The 14,759-nt window shown below is 38.7% G+C and overlaps 1 protein-coding gene across 3 annotated transcripts in view; it reads right to left on the reverse strand.

Moving 5' to 3' along the window:
- Nucleotides 1–14,759, reverse strand: part of LOC126175460 (protein disulfide-isomerase TMX3) — a 352,285-nt gene that overhangs the window by 168,122 nt on the left and 169,404 nt on the right. For 2 of the 3 annotated variants that reach the window (XM_049922268.1, XM_049922266.1), the window contains exons 9-10: nt 6,677–6,869; nt 1,842–2,034 (exon numbers count right to left, since the gene is read on the reverse strand). The exons of the other annotated variant lie outside the window; for it this stretch is intronic. In XM_049922268.1, the coding sequence (XP_049778225.1) occupies nt 1,842–2,034; nt 6,677–6,869 (386 nt within the window). The remainder of the gene's footprint in view (nt 1–1,841; nt 2,035–6,676; nt 6,870–14,759) is intronic. 3 annotated transcript variants of the gene reach the window in all.

The following is a 14,759-nucleotide window of genomic DNA, read 5'->3' on the forward strand; positions in this document are numbered from 1 at the left end:
ATACAGGAAGGGAAAGGTTGTTTACAATTTGTACAGAAACCAGATAGCAGTTATAAGAATCGAGGGGCACAAAAGAGAAGCAGTGGTTGCAAAGGGAGTGAGACAGAGTTGTAGCCTATCCTCGATGTTACTCAAACTGTATATTGAGCAAGCAGTAAAGGAAACAAAAGAAAAATTTGGAGTAGGAATTAAAATCCATGGAGAAGAAATGAAAACTTTGTGGTATGCCGACGACATTGTAATTCTGTCAGAGACAGCAAAGGACCTGGAAGAGCAGCTGAACGGAATGGACAGTGTCTTGAAAGAAGGATATAAGATGAACGTCAACAAAAGCACAATGAGGATAATGGAATGTAGTCAAATTAAATCAGGTGATGCTGAGGGAATTAGATTAGGAAATGAGACACTTAAAGTCTTAGATTACTTTTTGCTATTTGGGGAGCAAAATAACTGATAATGGTCGAAGAAGAGAGGATTAAAAATGTAGACTGGATCTGGCAAGTAAAGTGTTTCTGAAGAAGAGAAATTTGTTAACATTGAGTAGAGATTAAAGTGTCAGGAAGTCTTTTCTGAAAGTATTTGTATGGAGTGTAGCCATGTATGGAAGTGAAACATACATGATAAACAGTGTAGACAAGAAGAGAATAGAAGCTTTCGAAATGTGGTGCTGCTGAAGATTAGATGGGCAGATCGTGTAAGTAATGAGGAGCTGCTGAATAGAATCAGGGAGAAGAGGAATTTGTGAAACAATCTGACTAAATGAAGGGATCGGTTGGTAGGACACGTTCTGAGGCATCAAGGGATTATCAGTTAAGTACTGGAGGGAAGCGTGGAGGATAAAAATCGTAGAGGTGAATACACTAAGAGATTCAGAGGAATGTAGGTTGCAGTAGGTACTGGGAGATGAAGAAGCTTGCACAGGATAGAATAGCATGGAGAGCTGCATCAAACCAGTCTCTGGTCTGAAGACAACAACAACCACCCCATGAAATACTGTGAAGAGTCTTGGAACTTAACATAGGGCACTGTCATGAAATCTGTCTCTCCTCTCCTTGCTCAGATAATATATGAAAACCGTTAACTATCATAAGGTGAAAGAGGAGGTGGGATATCATTGGACATTGTCCAGATGCACCAGGTTATGCCAAATGACTGGTTAGGAAATATAACTGACTGCTGTACTGGACTGGGAGTGAGATGAAGCTGACTTGGAGACAACTAAAGAGAGATTTAAATCTAGCAGCGCCTCAAAGTTAACAATGAGGCAGTTCGTTATGATCATCACGGGCAACAAATATGATAACTGGAGTTCATGGCTGTTTTATTTCTTCCATACATTAGGGTTTCTGGTGAACATTTCTCACACATGCTTAATTATCTCCAGTCGTGATACCAATGGCCACATGAGTTTTTCACAAAGTGCAAACAATCAGTCTCACTAATTTTGTTGCACCCATCAATTGTTCTCCCTATCAGAGCTTTTTACATATTATATGAAATAAGAACTATGTTGAATCATCACAAGCAATTCACATTTAACAGATTCAAGATAAAAATTTATGTATTGTTTCTTTGTCTGCCATGTTTACTGTCTTTGGTGCACTCTGCTACTGTGCCACTAAGAAATAATGAATAAAGATTTGAGTCAATCTGTTTGCTAATGAATGACCTTTTTGCCTTGTCTTGCAATAATAACACAATTGAAACTCTGGACATACTTACAGAAACTTGCATTATCTAGTGTCTTACCTTATTTTATTTTCATTCAGTATCTCTTCAATTATCAGCTAACTGATATGACACTTGCATTAATACTTTATAAATAACAGGTTGTATCATACCTTCTTCTTCTTCATCAGCATCCATGATATCAGCACAACAAATCGAATAACATATTAAACTGAGGAATCCCAAAGGAAGACCAAACAGCACAGCAGTCAGAACAGGATTTCCCTGCCACATTTCTGCTAAAGATGTCCTTGCTTCAAAGTAAGTACGATACATCCTGACAACCAGTGTATTTCCTCCATAAGCCTACAAACAAATAAGTTAATCATTTTTATGCATCACTACAACATTTACTTGAACTACTGACATTCCACAACTTCAAATAGACATAAGCAATTTATGTACAAAGAATGTCCAGCTCACTAAAGAAAAAAGTTCTCAGAAAGCAGAGGGCTGACCTCTGATCAAGTGGCTAGTGTGGATAGATAGTTTATAGAATTATAAGAATATGATTCTTGGAGAGAGATGTTACAATCTTTGCTGTCAATAAAAACATAAAATTATCATCAGCCAAAAGGCTAGTTGAAACACTGTAGTGATTTACAAGGCATTGTCCTACTGAATGTGGTAGGCCTTCATTTGAACTGTAAAACATCACATTTTTCACATATGCAATTCATACATCAAGAAGTGACAAAATCCTGGGGCTGTCCAAGTTTTGAAGCCTTTTGAAATTGCTTACAGCTCTAAACCAAGAAGATTTAATGCTCACAAATTGCAAGATAGTCCAAGTTCAGCATTTCTGGAAAAACAGAGTGTGACATTTTTCTAGTCCCAGTTATTAAGTATGTAAGGAAATTGCATTTAGTTACAATTCAAAAGATCAGCAGCATTTTTCATAACGTTTCTTTCAATCTATGTAAACACAACACTGTATAATGGTTTAACATGCCCAACAGGGGTTGGAAGTTAAAGTATGTAACATGTACTTTCCATGGCAAGTGTCTAAAAATAAGAAAAAATAAAAGAACAGCAATGTTCTTGATGACAGGGAAACTGAATTTAGGTACAACTGCTCCAACAAGAATCAGTAAACATTCCATTATCAGCATCACAGAACTGCGGCATGCTATGATTGAGCCCACTTTTTTTGGAGACAGCCAAACTTGATTTTATGCTTGTAAAGTATCTAAAAATAAGTGGAGCTGCAATGCATGGCTGAAAAAGCAGTAGAAGCATTTACATGATTTTAGTGATTTTAGTATCACACAACTGCCTCCACCACCACCACCATCTCGGCTATCATGAATCTGATACAATAACCTATCATAAAGAAGGAATATAAAGAAGTATCATACTGAAAATCACATTCAACACAGCACACCTTCTCAGGGCTTTACTATCCAAGCACACAATATTTCCAACACAAAAATTTCAAGGCTAGGTCTATACCAACAGGAACTGTGTCACTGAAGATGACTGTGTCACTGAAGATGACTGTGTCACTGAAGATGACTGTGTCACTGAAGATGACTGTGTCACTGAAGATGACTGTGTCACTGAAGATGACTGTGTCACTGAAGATGACTGTGTCACTGAAGATGGCTGTGTCACTGAAGATGGCTGTGTCACTGAAGATGACTGTGTCACTGAAGATGACTGTGTCACTGAAGATGACTGTGTCACTGAAGATGACTGTGTCACTGAAGATGACTGTGTCACTGAAGATGACTGTGTCACTGAAGATGACTGTGTCACTGAAGATGACTGTGTCACTGAAGATGACTGTGTCACTGAAGATGACTGTGTCACTGAAGATGACTGTGTCACTGAAGATGACTGTGTCACTGAAGATGACTGTGTCACTGACTAAATAAATACATCTGATTTTGTGAAGCATAATACTCTATTAGAGAAATAGCATTTTTATGGAATACATGCTTAGCATATTGTCATTTTAATTCTCAAGAAATAAACAAGATATGAAAAGTTACTGCAGCTTTTCACATAATTCACACAAAGATGTCACACCATCTACATGAGGGGAAATTATAACAGACATACAGCAAGGTTCTATTATGGTGTAACTATTGTTTTCACTATATGTTAATCATCTACCATTTTATTTGGAAAGAGAAGCAAAATTAGTAGTTTTCGAGTGTGGTCCAAGCATTGCTGTCAATGCAAGTAAGGATGCATTGATAGAGACAACAGTAAGTTACATTTTTAAAAATGTTTTATATAGTTAGCACAAATAGACTAATACTGATTTTTTTTAAAAGACTTTCATCTGATTTTATACTGATAAAAATATCCCATCTGCAATTAATTAAGAGAGAGTATTTGTTGTGGAAAAAATATAATTATGCATGGAGATCAGACACGGTAAATCTTGTAGGCATGTTTAAAATATTAGGAATATTAATTGTAGGTGCAGAGTGTATTTTTTACTCCTGAACTTTGTCAACAATTCATCCAAGTTTGAGACTAAGAGAGATTTAAAATACAAGACTAGGAAGAATATTTATCCATTCTATCACCTAGTGAATCTGACTTTTTAAAAAAAATGTGGGGGGGGGGGGGGGGGGGGGCGAGTGAAACCATCCAACATCCCTGTAGATATAAAAATATCTTAAGGACAGCACAAATGCTTTCAAATGCCAGTCACGGTGTTGGTATGGTGGTCTTAAATGCAATACAAACCATGAATGAAAAGTATCATACTAACATGTAAGCACGCTTTTATAAATTATACTGCATGACTTCTGGTAATGCATTAATAATAAAGTGTGAATCCCTGGAGGGAAGGCAACGTTCTTTTCATGAGGCAACAACTGAGAAAATTTAGAGAACTGGAATTTGAAGCTGGCTAAAGCCATCACTAAACATTTCACATAAGGATCACGAAAATAAGGTAAGAAAAATTAAAGCTTGTGTGGAGGCATATAGACATTTATTTTTCTTTCATTCTGTTTGCAAATGGAACAAGAAAGGAAACAGCAAGTAGTGGTACAAGGTACCATCTGCCACACACCATACGGTGGCTTGTGAAGTATGTATATAAGCTGATGGACAAAGAAGAAAAAAAAATCTGAACACCTAAAAGGATTTGTGCAACATATAAAAAAGTTGGTAGGCATATTTCTATATCTGAAAGATGATGGCTTTTCAGATTTCGCACCAGTCACATAAGAGCGAGGATGCAAATCAGGTTTGCTTTAAACACTCACTGTAATGGTTGTGAGAGTTAGTTACCTCTGAGATGGGATGTGATGAGATGATGGTAGTCAAGAATGAGTTTAAGGTGACAAAGACATCATCAACACTTCACTGAGTTTGATCCAGGTCGTATAATAGGGCTATGAGAAGCTGGATGTTTCTTCCATGATACTGCAGAAAGACTCGGTATGAATGTAGCCACTGTACACGATTGCTGGCAGGGATGGTCATGAGAATGCACAGTCGCAAGAAGACCAGGCTCCAGATGCCCATGTGGCACTATTAAGAGGGAAGACCATTATGTTCATTGCATGCCTCTGGCACATCATACCAAGTCTGCAGCAGCAAACTGAGTAACAGCTGGCACCACAGTGTCACAACAAACTATTACACATTGGTTATTTCAAGGACAGCTCTGAGCCAGATGCCCTGTAGAGTGCATTCCACTGACCCCAAACCACCACGATCCGCGACGTAACTGGTGTCAAGTGAAAGCTCGTTGGAGGGCAGGGTGTGGGTGTGTTCTGTTTCCTGATGAAAGCTAGAGTTCTGCCTCGGTGCTAGTGACGGCCATGTGTTGGTTGGAAGGAGTCTAGTTGAGGCCTGTGACTGTCTGCATGCTCGAACCTACGCCTGAAGTTATGGTCTTGGTTGCGATTTCATATGACAGCAGGAGCACTCTTGTGGTTACCTCACACATCCTGACTGCAAAACTGTACGTCAATCTGGTGATTCAACTTCTTGTGCTGCCATTCATGAACATCATTCCAGGGAGTGTTTTCCAATAGGATAACAGTTGCCCACATACGTCCATTGTAACCCAACATGTTCTACAGAGTGTTGACATGTTGCCTTGACCTGCTCAATCACCAGATCTGCCTTCAACTGAGCACATACAGGACATCATTGGATGACAGCCCCAGCCTCGTCCACAAACAGCATTAAACAAACGTCCCTATATTGACTGACCTAGTGCAAAAAGCATGGAACTCCATCCCACAAACTGACATCCGACACCTGTGCAAAGCAATGCATGCACACTGGCATGCTTGTGTTCAACATTCTGCCAGTTACACTGGTTATTAACGTACCAGAATTTCAAATTTGCAATGACTTAACCTGTGATCTTGCAATGTTTATCAGTTAGATTGGTTACCCAGACAAATGTATTCCGAAAATTTCATATCTCTACAGTAATTATCTTTTGGTGTTGTGAGTTTTATTCCATCAGTGTAGCTGTAGTAGTATAATATTTCAGGTACACAGAAGAAGTCCTCTGTCTGCAAAGAATTATCTTTTCCAGTTGCAGTTAGCCACTATTATCATTCTGCTACAACCATTTCCCAACATAAACAAATCATCATATGCACTAACATACACAAAACTATACAGAGTTATGTTGATTTTTATACAAATACTAATTTCAGCTATGACCTTCAAAAATAATCTCATTTGTATTTAACAAACTCTTTGTTGTCTTACTTGCCTCCTATCATGTACACGTCATTTCCACCACGTATCATCCCCTGAAAGTTACAACTATATGCTCTAATTTACAAACCAAACAATCACACAGGAGAAAGCGCTCTTTTACAAATTTAAGGTAAAAAAGAAATAATGTATTCAATGTATAGAAAATGTGTGTGTCTGCTTAGAACAAAATAAATACATATGGTAATCATTAACTTTAACATAAGAAGAAAGCTCTACTGATAACTTATATACGTACTGGTGCTGACTGGTTATGTATCCGTTCTAAAAAAGCAGTAACAGATGCAATAGTCATCTGGCGTGGCTCTTCTTCAGGAATGTGGTGATGGTTTGTAGTAGAATTAATAACCAACAAATGTGGGAGAGGTAGTACCGACATTGCAATTGAATTGGCCAGTTCAGGACTACCAATCCAGCCAAACTGAAAATATCTGAAATCAATTTACAGCAAAGCTAATTTAATGAAGATTAATGATAAAAAACAGGAGGGAAGTGAGAAGGAAGAGGAGAATATTTTTATTATTTTGGCATCTGAGCAGGACTCATACAGCCATCATCACACATGTAAGGTTGAAAACATGGTTTGAATACATAACACATAAACAAAAATAAAATTACATTAGAAATATATTAAAAATAGACCTGTTCTTTCGAGGCATATAAAAGACAATGTATTCTCAAGTCTTTCAAGCAAAGCACTATGGTGACATGTCAGCAACAGCAGCCAGAAGTTGAAGGAGATGCTTGCAGTATTTTATCTGTTTGTGCTGCCAAAAAATGTGAGACTCAGAAGTTAGGACTCGCCACTGGGTTCATTTTGGCATGTAATCTTTGCCTTTGTATTTGGTGGTCTGTGTTCCATTTCTCTCCGATTTTAAAATTTAAAGGATATGTAGATGGTAATTCCACATCCCCCCTTCACTCAGTCATAGACAACTACTTTGGCTAGCTTGTCTGCTGTTTCACTGCCAAATACGTCACAGTGTGCTTTTACACAGCACATGGTAAATTTCTGATCCCTATTTCTTATCTGTAACATCAGAGTCATGATGTCAAATGGTATTGGACGGTTGTATGTTCCACTGTGCAGATCTCTTAATAGTCCAGCGCTGACCTGGAATCAGAAATGACAACAAACTCAGAGCCAAAGTGCTTCTCAGCATATTGAAAGGCTTGAAGAATGCCAAAAGATTAGCCTTCATTATCATGAGTTCCTTGAATTTCATTCCAATATGACAGCTGCAATCCCAGTAAGCACAACGACATTCCTCTTTATTCTTCAAAGCATAGGTAGATGGTCAAAACATGTTTCACCAATATGCAATTATTTGAAAAGCCACAGAAAAAAAGGACAGGTCAATTACAACTTGTGCTTCCAATACACAGATACAGCTGTCTGCTCCAAACAGAATAATTCTTGTGAGCAAATGCTTCATTTGAGAAATGGGTATCCATGTGTGGAGCAACAAAGACGATGAAGACGCTTAGTGATCCAGTGTCCGGACATACAGCATGACTCCACTAAGGTACAGATGTCTTACAATATCTGATCTTACGTGAACAGTAACAGTGCGAATAAAACTTTCACATTTAGGTAGTCAAAACAAAGATGTAGGGGATGCTCATTTGCTTCAACTAAAAGAGTGGTAGTCAGTGTTGACAGGCACAATCTAAACGCTTTGTGCTGGCATTTGTCTAATTGTCTTAGACACTTCCAGAGCTGACCCAAAACAATGACAAGTATAATCTATTTAAGGACATACTGAAGTACAATACAGTCTATTGCAATTTTTGTAATTTTCTTCCAAAGCATGCCTTCTGTACAGTTTTGATGCTTCCCTTCTTTCCAGCAATGCATTATTGGATTCCTCATCCATCAAACTGGTACTGTTTTTCATTTTTGGAACAAAATGTTTATTTTGTGGAACAGATACTGTTGCAGTTTCTTCGGTAAGTTTTTTAGTAAACTGCAGGAGCATCCACGGAAAAGTCCCAGAATTAGTATTGCTTACTGAAGGTTATAATGCACAGATAGTATTGGGAACAGAAAGCTGGTTGAAACCAGCTGTCAATGACAACGAAGTCCTCAGTTCAGATTGGAATGTTTATCATAGGATAAATTAGTCGCCAATGGTGGCGGTGTGTTCATTGCAGTAAAAAATTCGATAAAATCTACAGAGGTTACCACAGATTCCAAGTGTGAATTGATCTGGGTGGAACTGAGTATCAAAGAATGGTCAAAAATGGTGATCGGATGCTTTCACAGACCACCTAGGTCAAGATCTGTAGTTCTAGAGTGCTTCAGACAGAAATTGCAGAACATCATTAGTAATTTTCTGGATCATGCCATTGTAATAGGGTGTGACTTAAACTTGTCAGGTATAGACTGGGAGTGTTATGCCATCAAAACTGGTGCCAGAGACAGGGATTCGTGTGGCATTGCTCTGGATGTCTTGTCCGAAAATTACCTTGAGCAGATAGTTGGAGCACCAACTCATGAGGGCGACATCTTAGACCACCTGGCAACAAACAGACCTGAACTTATCGAATCAGTTAACGCAGAGGAAGGTATCAGTGATCATAAAGCTGTGACAGCATCTATGACGACGGGTCCTACAAGGAATGTTAAGAAAGGTAGGAAGATATAATTTCTCAGCAAGGGTGACAGGATACAAATTTCAGAATATCTCAGCAGTCAGCGTCAAATATTCGGTGATGAGGAAGAAGATGGGGAGAACAATTGGAAAAAATTCAAAGGCACTGTTTAATATGCCCTAGACAAGTGTGTTCCAAGTAAGGTTTTAAGGGATGGAAAAGATCTACCATGGTTTAATAGTCATGTTAGAATAGGACTACATAAACAAAGAGCACTTCATATCAGATTCAGAAGAAGTAATAACCTAGCTGACAAACAAAAGCTGAACGAAGCGAAAATGAGCATAAGGAGAGCAATGAAAGAAGCGTTCAATGATTTTGAAAGCAAGACGTTGTCAACTGACCTGAGTCAAAATCCTAAGAGATTTTGGTCGTATATAAAATCAGTAAGTGGGTAAATTATCATCTATTCATTCTCTCAGCAACCACGCTGGCACCGAAACGGAAGATAACAGAGAAGGCTGAAATACTGAATTCGGTCTTCCGAAGTTGTTTCACTGCAAAAGATGGTAACACTACCCTCCTTTTAATTGTTTTATGAATGTTGAAATGGCAGATCTTGAGATAACTCATCATAGAATTGAAATGAAGCTACAATCGCTTAGTAGTGGAAAGCCATCAGGACCAGATGCACTGAAGCCCAAATAGTTATAGGCACAGAAAGTTGGCTAAAGCCGGAAATAAGTTCAGGCGAAATTTTCTCAAATGATCTAACAGTGTTCAGAAAGGATAGATTAAATAAATTGGCGGAGGAGTATTTATTGCTGTTAGAAGTGGTTTACCTTGTAGTGAAAGTGAAGTAGATAGTTCCTGTGAAATAGTATGGGTACAGGTTATACTTGACAATCTGACTAAACTATTAATTGGATCTTTTTACCGACCCCCGACTCAGAAGATATAGTTGCTGAAGAGTTCAAAGAAAACTTTAGTCTCATTTCAAATAGGTACCTCACTCATACAGTTATAGTCACTGGTGACTTCAATCTACCCTCAATATTCTGGAAAAATTATTCGTTTAAAGCCGGCGGCATAAAACATCATCCGAAATTGCGCACTGAATGCTTTCTCAGAAAGTTATTTTGAACAATTAGTTCATCAGCCCACTCGGAGTGTAAATGGTTGCGAAAGCATACTTGACCTCTTAGTAACAAATAATCCTGGACAAATAGGGAGTATCATGATGAATACAGGGATTAGTGACCACAAGGCAGTTGCTGGTAGGCTGAATACCGTAACACCTACAACCATCAAAAAGAAATGCAAAGTACATCTATTTAAAAAAGCTGATAAAAATGCTCTTAATGTCTTCTTAAGAGAGAGTCTCTAGTCCTTCCGATCTGATCACACAAGCGTAAAAAAGACGTGGAATAATTTCAAAGAGGTAGTATCGACAGTGATTGAGAGATATATACCACATAAATTAGTAAGTGGTGGCACTGATCCCCCATAATACACAAAAAGGGTCAGATTGCTGTTGCAGACAATGGTGGTGGTGGTGGTGGTGGTGGTGGGGGGGGGGGGGGGGGGGGGAGAGACCATGCCAAATTTAAAAGAATGCAAAATCCCCAAGATTAGCAAAGTTTTGCAGAAGTTTGAAATATAATGCGTACTTCAATGCTAGATGCTTTTAATAATTTCCACAACGAAACTACGTCTCGATATCTGTCAGAAAACCCAAACAGATTCTGGTCATACATAAAGCACACCAGTGGTAAGACACAATCAATACCTTCACTGCGCAACAACAACAGTGAAGTCATTGATGACAGTGCCACTAAAGCAGAGCTATAAAACACAGTTTTCCAAAATTTCTTCACCCAAGAAGACAAAGTAGATATTTTTGAATTCAAATCAACAACAACAGCCAAGATGAGAAATATAGAGGGAAAGCAGCTTAAATCACTTAATAAAGGCTAGGTCTGGTCCAGACTGTATATCAGTCAGTTTCCTTTCAGAGTATGCTGATACAATAGCTCCATATTTAGCAATTATATACAACTGCTCACTCACAGAGAGCTCCATACCTAAAGACTGGAAAACTGCTCAAGTCACACCAATACCCAAAAAGGGAAATATGAGTAATCCGCTGAATTACAGGCCCATATCACTAATCTTTAATGCAGTAGGGTTTTGGAACACATACTGTGTTCGAACATTGTCTATTACCTCGAAGAAAATGATTTATTGACACGTAATCAGCACGGATTCAGAAAACATCATCCTCGTGATACACAATAGCTCTTATACTCATGAAGTAATGAATGATATCGGCAGGGGATGTCAAACTGATTCCATATTTTTAGATTTCCAGAAGGGTTGACACCGTTCCTCACAAGTGTCTTCTAACAAAACTGCATGCCTATGGAATATCGCCTCAGTTGTGTGACTGGATTCACGATTTCCTGTTGGAAAGGTCACAGTTCATAGTAATAGACGGAAAGTCACCGAGTAAAACAGAAGTAATATCTAACATTCCCCAAGGAAATGTTATAGGCCTCTATTGTTTCTGATCTGTATTATCATCATAGGAGTCAATCTGAGTAGCATCAGGTCTACTAAAGAGACTGCTTACACCATGCCTGTCCGCCCTGTTCTGGAGTATTGCTGTGCAGTGTGAGATCTGCATCACGTGGGACTGACAGATGGGATCGAAAAAGCTCAAAGAAGGGTGGCTCGGTTTGTACTATTGTGAAAAAGGGGAGATAGTCCCACTGACATGATACGTGAAATGGAGTGGCAAACATTAAAACAAAGTGTTTTTCGCTGCGACGGGATCTTCTCATGAAATTTCAATCACCAGTTTTCTACTCCGATTGCAAAAACATTCTGTTGGCACCCACATACAGAGGGAGAAATTATCATCAAGAAGAGTGGAACGGCAGAGAGACAGCTTGAAGGTGGTTCATTGAACCCTCTGCCAGGCACTTTATTGTGAATTGCAGAGTAATCACGTAGATGTAGATACCTATAAGATTCTATAAAGATTATGCAAAAGAACTTGCTCCCCTTATAGCAGTAATTTATCATAGATCGCTTGAGCAACAAAAGGTACCTAACAATTGGAAAAAAGCACACGTCATTCTCGTTTTTAAGAAAGGCCGCTAGGCAGATCCACACAATTTTAGACCTGTATCATTGATATCAATATGTTGTAGAATTATGGAACATGTTTTATGCTCCAGGATTCTGATGTTTTTGGAAAATGAACATCTCCTCTACAAAAAACAATATGGATTTGGCAAACAGAGATCCTGCAAAACTCAGTTCACTCTGTTCCTCCACGAGATCCACAGTGCAGTGGACAATGGCACTCAGGTTGATGCCATGTTCCTTGATTTCAGTAAGGCATTTGACACCATCCTGCATTGCCGTTTAATAAAAGAAAGTATGAGCCTATGGAGTATCGGAGCACACTTGTGATTGGATTCACAACTTCCTTGCAGATAGAACTCAACATGTCACTCTTAATGGAACTAGATTGACAGATGTAAAGGTAATATCTGGAGTACCACAAGGAAGTGTGATAGGACCATTGCTGTTTACAATATATATAAATTATCTAGTAGAAATAAAGATGATGTGACTTACCAAACGAAAGTGCTGGCAGGTCGATAGACACACAAACAAACACAAACATACACGTGTGTGTGTGTGTGTGTGTGTGTGTGTGTGTGTGTGTGTGTGTGTGTGTGTGTGTCTATCGACCTGCCAGCACTTTCGTTTGGTAAGTCACATCATCTTTGTTTTTAGATATATTTTTCCCACGTGGAATGTTTCCCTCTATTATATTCTTATCACATGCTCTTTAAGGCTATTCGCAGATGACACAGTTGTCTATACCAAAGTAGCAACACCAGAAGGTAGTAAGAATTTTCAGAATGACCTGCAGAGAATTGATGAATGGTGCAGGCTCTGGCAGTTGACCCTGAACATAAATAAATATAACATATTGCACATACATAGGAAAAGAAATCCACTACTGAGCAGCTACACTATTGATGACAAACAGCTGGAGACAGTGTCTGCCATAAAATATCTAGGTGTAACTATCCAGAGCGACCTTCAGTGGAATGACCACATAAGACAGATAGTGGGGAAAGCACACACCAGACTAAGACACATCAGAAGAATCTTAAGGAAATTTAACTCATCCATGAAAGAAGTGGCTTATAAAGTGCTTGTTCACCAGCTTCTTGAGTAATGTTCATCTATCTGGGACCCTTATCAGGTAGGACTGATAGAGGAGATAGAAAAGATCCAACGAAGAGCGGCGTGTTTCATCTTGGGATCGTTTAGATGGCGTGAGGGCGTTACAGAGATGCTATACAAACTCCACTGGCAGACATTACAAGAGAGGTGTTGCGTGTCACGAAGAGATTTACTATTGAAATTTCAGGATAGCACTTTTCAGGAGGAGTGGAACAACATACTACTTCCCCCCCACACACATCTCGCGTATTGACCACAAGGAGAAAATTCAAGAAATTAGAACCAATACAGAGGCTTACCGACAATCATTCTTCCCATGCACTATTCATGAGTGGAACAGGATTGGAGGGACCAGACAGTGGTACTGAAAGTACCCTCCACCACACACCATTAGGTGGCTTGCGGAGTATGATGTAGATGTAGATGCAGTATAAGCAACAAATTTTGCATAGTCTGTTCTTGTTTCTACACATGCTTAAAACATATGCATCTTACCTGAAAGTGTTGTAGTGTACTTGTTCCAGCATACTTTCCAAATGCTCCTCTTATAGGATGACCAAATGATGCACGTATCACCCCTCCACCACATCTGAGAATGGCGGGTAGATGATCAGATCAGAGGGGTTTCTCTTACTACATCCATTGTGGAGTCTAGTGTTAAACTCAGGGACACCAAACATATAAGTCATTTAAAATAGTTAAATGACATTGTTGACAATCTCAGTTATTTTTCTGACGATGTTTTCTTGGTCTGGGCCCCAATCAGGGTGAACAGCATTAAAAATCAACTAATATTATCTTTGGAACCACTATCAAATTAAACAATAAACTCAGTTATTTATGACATGCTTCCTTTGCAATATGTAAATCGACATTTCGTTTATTTCATTCCTGTTCATATACATTGTAGCTGCAGCAGCTTGAAGTGGTATTTCTTAACTGTCATCTCCTTGAATTTTATACAGGATTCCCTTTCTTGTAAGAAGTGAACTCCTCTCTTTAGCATCATCTCTGTCGGCTTGAATTGCATCAAAGCCAGGACACAGAAAGGATTCATTTGGCAGCAACCACACATGTTTCAGGTATCTCACATAATGAAATGTGGTTGGAGCATAAAATATGTAGGAGGCTGTGTTTGTTACATTTAATAGAATGAGCATTCCAGTGCATTACATTCTCAATGTATCCTGTCACTGTTGGATCCAGACTTAGTGGCAATTCTGTGATGAATTCCTACATTACTGTAGCTCGATCCTGCAAGTGCACCATCCTTTAGTGCTATTATAATTATTATTACATTGTACGTTGCTTTGATCAACCCATACTGAACAATTAGGTGCTTGTGACATGTTACTGAATGTGCACTTTCCTGTGCATTTCTCTGTTGCACTTTCTATGCCCTATTTGGTAAATTATTGCTTCTGTAGCTGTTAAAAATGTGATGCCTTTCACTGGTA

The sequence above is a fragment of the Schistocerca cancellata genome, chromosome 3, assembly GCF_023864275.1.
Source record: "Schistocerca cancellata isolate TAMUIC-IGC-003103 chromosome 3, iqSchCanc2.1, whole genome shotgun sequence".
NCBI lineage: Eukaryota > Metazoa > Arthropoda > Insecta > Orthoptera > Acrididae > Schistocerca > Schistocerca cancellata.